The following is a 7,623-nucleotide window of genomic DNA, read 5'->3' on the forward strand; positions in this document are numbered from 1 at the left end:
CCGCTGATGGTTTCGTCTACCAATGCTACAATGACACGTGTAAAGGAGCTAACGCATTCCGATGTTTTTCCAATGAAATCCGTCTGGACCAATAATTTTGAAATAAAAATCATCTCCATAAAAACAATCTTCAAAAATCATAGAAATCCGTGTATTTTAGAAATTCATCTGAACTGATGATTTCAAGTGAATTTCGTCTTTGGGGATGATTTAAAAAAAAACATGCACCACCACCACCATCATCATGATCTCCACTTCCGGCCACCACCCCACCCACCACTACCGCAATTGCCACTTTTCCGGCAAACATCACCTCCATTACCCTCCCATCATCATCATCATCACTTTTCTGACCACCACTCCACCCACCACCACCACCATTCCCACTTTTCCGGCAAACATCACCTCTATTACCCCTCCCATCATCATCATCATCATCATCACCTTCCCAGCAAACCACCAACCAGAGATGAAGCAAAAGAAAAGTCACCGGAACCATCGTCTCTGCCGCCACAAGAGGTTGTTTTAAGGGGTTTTATGCATTGTGAAGGCTGTGAGAGAAAAGTCTGGCGATGCCTTAAAGGCCTTGAAGGTTTGTATTCTTTTATTAATTATAGTTTTGAGGGTTTTTATACATGGCTTCGATGGAGGTGATGTTTGATGGAAAGGTGGGAATGGTGGTGGTGGCGGGTGGGGTGGTGGCCGGAAAGGTGATGATGATGATGGGAGGGTAATGGAGGTGATGATTGCCGGAAAAGTGGGAATGATGGTGGTGTTGGTGGTGGCCGGAAAGTGGAGATCATGATGATGGTTGTGGTGGTGCATGTTTTTTTTTTTGAAAATCGTCTCCGAAGACGAAATTCATTTGAAATCATCAGCTTAGATGAATTTCAAAAAAACACGCATTTTGATTATTTTTGGAGATGGTTTTCATTCCAAAATATTTGGTCCATACGGATTTTATTGGACAACCATCGGGGTATGTGAGATGCTTTACACTTGTCAATATTTCATTGGAGGCCGAAATCCATCAGCGGAAAAATCTATATCACGACGCCGAGGATTTTCATTGGATTAGTATTGGAACTTGAAATTTTCAAAGCCTATTTTCAAACTCTCTCTTCCAAAAGCTTATTTTCAGAATTTGCCCTTAAATAATATGGTTTTAGTCTTAACTATTTGCTGAATTGTAACTTAGTTAAACAAATTATGAGTAGTTTAATTTAGAGGTGGTAGTATGAATGGGTTAGGTTGGATTTGGAGGATGGGTTTGAGTCAGGATGGGTATGGGTCATGATAGATTTTTAAAATAGAGGGTTAGGATGAATATGAGTCAAGATGGATAAACTTAATCCATCTTAACCCAAGTAAGGGCTAAAATACAAAGGGTTTTAAAAACCTCGCAAAAAATATTCAAAAAAGTTAACAAAAAATTAATAAGTCAAAATATAAATCAAAACGCGAAAAGTAAAATAACTAAAATGTTTTCTCGTCTTCCTCGTTCATAAAAAAAACTTGTTTTTGTCTTGGTTCAGGTTCGGTTTTTTATCGGTTCAGTTTTGCTTTTTTCGTTTCGGTATCTATTCGGTTTCAATGTTTTCGGTTTCGATTTCTTGGTTTCTATTCGGTTTTGGATGGGTATGGGTCAAGACGGGTAAAGTTAACCCATCTTAAACCAAGTAAAGGTTAAAATACAAGGGGTTTCAAAAACCCCTCCAAAAATATTCAAAAAAAGTTAATAACTCAAAATATAAATCAAAAATGCAAAAAGTAAAATAACTAAAATGTTTCGCTCGTTGTCCTCGTTCATTAAAAAAAAAGAAAAAAAAAACCACCTCGGTTTTGTCTGGGTTCAGGTTCGGTTTTTTCGGTTCAGTTTTGCCTTTTTTTTCGTTTCGGTATCTATTTGGTTTCAATGTTTTCGGTTTTGATTTCTCGGTTTCTATTCGGTTTCGTGGGTTTTGTTTGAAATAAAATTGGATGGAGGTTGTTTAATTTAGTCCATTCTAACATATAAACAAACCTATTTTAACATATAACCAAAAGTCACTAGCATTTTCTAAACACGTCTTGAGTTTCTTTCAAAATTCTTTTTATCTATCTTAACTCATTTCAATTTTAATAATTATTTAAATTGACCTAAAACAACCCATATTTAGGTTTGTTTTGCCACCCTTGTTTTAATTTGTTGGAGAATGGTTTTCTAGTAATCCTATCTAGAAATCACTTTTCGAAAGCAGATGCTCAAATGTAGTAATTGTGCATAATTCCTAGCTGGTGACGGACAATCGAGTACTAATTAACATTATTATGTCTTTGCAACTAATCAAAAGGAAGTAGAAAAGACGACTTATATGACGCATTGATTGCGGGCGACTGGATAAGGGCAAACAGCATCATTGACGGCAACTCCAATTTGGCAGGGTCTTGTCTCACTGACAATTGTTACACAGCACTACATGTGGCAGCGACAGCAGAAGAGACAAAGCACAGCTTAAAATTTGTGACTAATTTAGTAAATAAGATGAAAGAGGAGGATTTGCTTTTACAAAATAAGAATTTGTTTGAGCCGCAAAATACTGTTGGAAATACTGCTTTTCACATGGCATGCGTCTTTGGAAATACGAAAATGGCTGAGATTATGATGAACAAATATAAGAATCCGTCTGCTGGTTCTGAAGGACTTTCCTCATTGTGGAATACTCGTGGTTCTGATGGACTTTTACCGTTGTGTGCCAGCGCTGAAGCCGGAAAATACTGCTCTGTGAAGTATCTTTATGATAGTCAGAAGACGAGTGGTGCTTGGACAGATGGTGACAAGAAGGATGCATTATTGAGCTGTGTGAAGAGTGGTTTCTTTGGTACGTAATTACACACCACTATGATCATATCATTTTCTTGTAATTTTAAAATCACTACTCAATCTCTTTCAGAATTTAAATTAAACTACAAGATCAAGTACAGTATATATATATTAATTTTTCAGTATTATCAAGGAAAAGAAGCACTAGCTACCTTTAACGCTTCAAAAAATCATGTTCATATGTCTTACCTTTTTTGCTATTTTCTATTTCAATTGTTTCCTTGTCATATGTTTCTGTAGATATTGCCTTCAAAATCCTGGAGCAAAATCCAAAACTTGTTCCAGACGATGTTTCTCCGATACTTGATGCTTTGGCTCGAAAGCCTGAAGGATTTAATAGTAGGGCAGAAAAGAATTCAAGTAAGCATTAATTATGGTTATAGATAGACCTACTTCTCTCGGTTATAGTACTCAGGTTTTTTCTTTACTGTCGAGTATTGAATTGCCCCTAATTATTTGTTTCTTGTTCTTGATTGATATTTTTTTATGAACGTACAACCTGCAGCTGAAGAGGATACCCATGCACTGAAATTACATAAAAAGGTTTGGGAGAAGGTGGTAACTGATGGAAATATGAAAACGCGCTTTGAAAAACATGGTTTTGAGGCTGCTAAAGCGGGCAACACTCAGTTTATAGCCGAGTTACTACGAAAACATCGTGATCTGGCACTCACTAGAGATTCCGATCTTCACACTGTATTTCATATAGCTGTTATTCACCGTCATCGAGGTATCTACAACCTGTTGTATGAGATAGGTGAACACAAGAACAGAATTTGCGAATTTCGTGACACTGATGGGAATAACATGCTTCATTTAGTTGGGCTCAATTCAAAGTCCAGTTCAAAATTCATGGCAGCTAAGACGTCTGGAGCATCTCTACTGATGCAACGAGAATTATTGTGGTTCAAGGTATATCTTTTAACTAATATCTACCCAAACTGCTTAACTAATTGATTGAACTTTAAATTAAATCTTAGATCTAATGTCCCTAAAACCATTCACAACAGGAAATGGGATAATATTCCCCCGAGTAGAAAAGGATTTTGAATTATTATAACGATAAATCATAAAAGAAAATGACCTATTCCAGCAATTTACTGATAATTACTAGCAAATATTGGGTTTTGCGATTCAAAAAGGGGTAGCGGCACAGCTTGTTGCCCGCTTGCCTTCTGTTTCGATGTAATCCAATGAACATGATTGTTTTAATTTAAATTTTCAGCTTTCTGTATGCATATTTGAAAAATTAAATATAACTATTTGAAAATGTGAAAAAACACCGGAACGGAAGGTTGGTTTTGGTGTTCTTTCTCATCCTTGAACATTAATTTTGGTATAGAGCAGTAGTGATATATTGTACTAGTAAACTACACTCGAAATATTGTTTCCCGATATTTGTCAGGAAATTAATATAATTATCATGACTCTTCCAGAATGAACTCGTCCGATACAACACTACATAGAATTAACGAAATCTATAATGAAGTGTGATTGTGTATAACTTTTGTGTACGTTGTAGGATGTTTATGACATGATACCACCTTCTTTGAGAGAAGAAAAGAACAATATGGAAAATAAGCTTACACCATATGAGTTATTCTCTGAAGTAAATAGTACACGAGTTTCCGAAGGATTGCAATGGATAAAAGACTGCATGGTTGTTGCCACACTTATCATCACCGTTGCATTTGCAGTAGGCTTTACGGTTCCAGGTGGCTACAACCAAAAAAACGGACTTCCTGTGTTTATTCATCGGTGCGACTTCTTAGTTTTTGTTATTGCAGACGCTGTTTCTTTGTTCTCTGCCTCAACTTCGCTACTAGTGTTCTTGTCTATCCTCACATCTGGTTACGAGCAACTTGATTTCCTTCTATCATTACCCGAAAGCTACTGGTAGGTCTACTATCACTATTCATCTCTGTGGTAGCAATGATGGTAACTTTTAGTGCAAGTTTCTTTGTGCTATACCACAATGGGTTGAAATGGGTGCCAATCCTTATTGCTGCATTTGCTTGTATGCCCGTCATTGTGTTTGCAAAATTGCAATTTCATATTTTGAAGCATATGTATCGCTCTAGGTTCAATTCTCGTTATCTCTTTCACTCCAAAAGGCGTTTGCTTTACACCAGAAGACAGAGGTTACATTCTAACAACTCTCCTTTAGTGGCGGTTCCCGTACAACAGCATCATTAAAAATATATATCATGTAATTTGGTAAGTACCCACGTCCAGTAGCTCGCCTTTCACCCACGTTCTTTACATAACCTTCAATCGATGTTCTCCTAGTTATTTCTTTTTAATTATCAATATTTGCTTAAGTTGTTTTTGCATTTTTAGATAATGGATCATGTTAGTAGGTTAGTGGGTCTTGTTAGTTTCTGAAGAAACACTAATCGGACCCCGGGCAGATTACGGATAACCTGGGGGTTAGATAGGTGTTTCCCACGAGGGGTTAGACCCAGCAAAGATGGTTCTTCTGATAACCTGCAAAACAGACACCGTGAGCTCGTCACTGAGAATGGGGGGTTCCTCCTTGTGACCACCCTCCGGCGTGAGAATCAGACTAGATTGCTCTTGAATATAAATGTATATTAAGAGATTGCTAGAGCAGATATCAGGTATATTATGTAATACGAGATAGTTATGATGATAAGATGATAAGATCATACCATTTGGGGTATTTATAGCCGAAGGTAGGTTTCCAAGAAGGTATTGCCGGCTGAATAGTATTCATGTTCTACCAACAGTGGCCTACGCACGTGATATGACAGGAGTTGGTGAGTAGGCAGCGGCTAATAGTGACATACAGTACAAGAGCATGCTGCTCGCCATACTGTTGTCAATGAGCTGTCGTATCTTTGGTCAGATCTTTTGCCCATACCTCGTCAGGTACAGTACAGAAGATCTTCCCGTATCGTACGGACTGGCTTATTTGGGCGGGAGTATTCCCCCTCCCGCCTTTGTGCGGGATTGTTCCCGGCTTTGCTCATTCCTTCAGGTGACAACTAAATTATTGAGAGCTAAGTGCCTTGTGCGTGTAGCCTTGCTGCGCGGGTGGCCTTCCCTGATGGCTTGTATCCGCAGCTGCGGGAACAGGCGGAGTACTTCACCATTGGGAGGCATTTCCTGCGGGAACAGCTTGCGTACTGCGCGTAAGGACGTCACGTCTCTGAGCATGGTGGGTCCTGCGGATCCAGTTGGTTTCTGCGCAGACGTCTCTTTTCAAGGTGAGTCTTGCGGGTCCAACTGGGCTCTGCTGGGACCTACCTCTTCAAGTCCCCCCAGTCCAATGTTCTTCTCATGAATGTTTAATAAAGTGAGGTGAACTTTTGGACTTAAGCAAAGGGTTTTGAAAAGGGTTTAGTTTTAGGGTTTTCCATGGGGATTCTTCCCGCGGAAGTCCTTCTGTCACTTGCAGAAATTCCCGACTTTCCTGCTTGATCTTTGGGTATGATGCGGGTAGGTCTGTAACCTCCTCGCAAGTCAGGAGCGTTGAGTCCCACTTGTGTGGATTCTCCATGAGGTTTTGGTAGTTTTGAACATAGTGATCAATTATGTTAAAACCACCAATTCCATCCTGGAGCTTCAAACAATGTAGTTCTCGACGTTCCCGCTATGCGGGGATGTTATTTCCGTTTCCGCAAGCATTGCCCAGAAGATCCTTCTTGGTTTCAATTCCCTGCGGAGCGCTAGGTATGTGAAGGGTTTTGCCTTGACACTGTACCCGCGCTCGTCTTACGGTTACTTTACTTCCAAGGTATTCCTGGCGTCAATTCCCTGCGGGTGCTAAGTATGTGAAGGGTTTTGCCTTGACACTGTACCCGCACCCGTCTTATAGTTACTTGGTCGCCAAGGTATTCTTGGCTTCAATTCCTTGCAGGTGCTAAGTATGTGAAGGGTTTTGCTTTAACACTGTACTCGCACCTGTCTTACAGTTACTTAGTTGCCAAGGTAAGGGGTATTTTCCCGCTTACTTTTGAATCTTTTTGAAATTTTTTGAAATTCGAAGAGTTGGTGAAAGGATAAGAACAGTCCAAACTGCTGAAACGTCGTGCGGCGGTTTCTTCTGACTGTGTCAGGACGTGCAGGAAGTTATGGTGACGTGACAGTACCTGGTCATTCCAGACGCTTTTTCAGGCGCGTGGGCGCGATTTTTCGGGCGCGTGGCCGCGAAATTAATGGCACGCGTCCTTTCAACAGCTGTTGCCAGCTTGCTTTTTGCCACGTGTCATAGTTTCATTGCACCTTCGATTTCTCTCTCTTCCGCATTAAATTCATCGCATTAATTGCGATTAGTATATAAAGGGGGAGAGGGTTCTTTGTAATCCACACTTTCACTTTTCTCTTCATCTTCAAAACGATTTCCGGCGAATACTCACCTTTTCAGTCGAGCATTCTCTTGAAATCGTTTTCTTCTTTTCATCTGCAAGATGTCTTCTCATGATCTCGAAGCTACAGCCCAGGAGGTTGGGGTGTACGCCGATGACAAGAGTACTGCTGGCGAGTGCCAGTGTGCTCTGCCTGTCGATCTATATCAGTACATCGTCAGGAAGTTCATGCTCGAGTCTCTCGAGCCTGAGTTTCCTGAACCTCATCAGACGGTGTATGATGCCCCCAGAGGCAAGATCGGGGTATATGCTGCATTCTTTGTCTATGGGAATCTTAGGTTCCCTTTGACAAAGTTTGTGTACCGTGTCCTAGAGAGGCACGGTGTACACCTGACCGAGGTGCACCCGATGGCAATCGCGAAGATTCGC

At 40.1% G+C, this 7,623-nt stretch overlaps 1 protein-coding gene across 1 annotated transcript; it reads left to right on the forward strand.

Annotated features, from left to right (window-relative positions):
* Window positions 1-635: 635 nt before the first annotated feature.
* Window positions 636-3,234, forward strand: LOC143609388 (uncharacterized). Its single transcript, XM_077084150.1, has 3 exons — window positions 636-690; window positions 2,334-2,861; window positions 3,104-3,234. Exons 1-3 carry the CDS (start codon window positions 636-638, stop codon window positions 3,232-3,234), a joined length of 714 nt encoding a protein of 237 aa, XP_076940265.1.
* The last annotated feature ends 4,389 nt before the right edge of the window (window positions 3,235-7,623 follow it).

Source organism: Bidens hawaiensis, unplaced genomic scaffold (genome assembly GCF_021521415.1).
Source record: "Bidens hawaiensis isolate Kalapana, Puna unplaced genomic scaffold, B.hawaiensis_p1.1 tig00419600_1, whole genome shotgun sequence".
Classification (NCBI taxonomy): Eukaryota; Viridiplantae; Streptophyta; class Magnoliopsida; order Asterales; family Asteraceae; genus Bidens; species Bidens hawaiensis.

Excerpts from the sequence above, each read along its gene's own strand:
- LOC143609388 (XM_077084150.1), top strand. The coding sequence starts at position 636 with ATGGCTTCGATGGAGGTGATGTTTGATGGAAAGGTGGGAATGGTGGTG. Across the intron at positions 691-2,333 it reads GGGAATGGTGGTGGTGGCGG|GAAGTAGAAAAGACGACTTA; the intron begins GTGGGGTGGTGG and ends ACTAATCAAAAG. Across the intron at positions 2,862-3,103 it reads TGTGAAGAGTGGTTTCTTTG|ATATTGCCTTCAAAATCCTG; the intron begins GTACGTAATTAC and ends ATGTTTCTGTAG.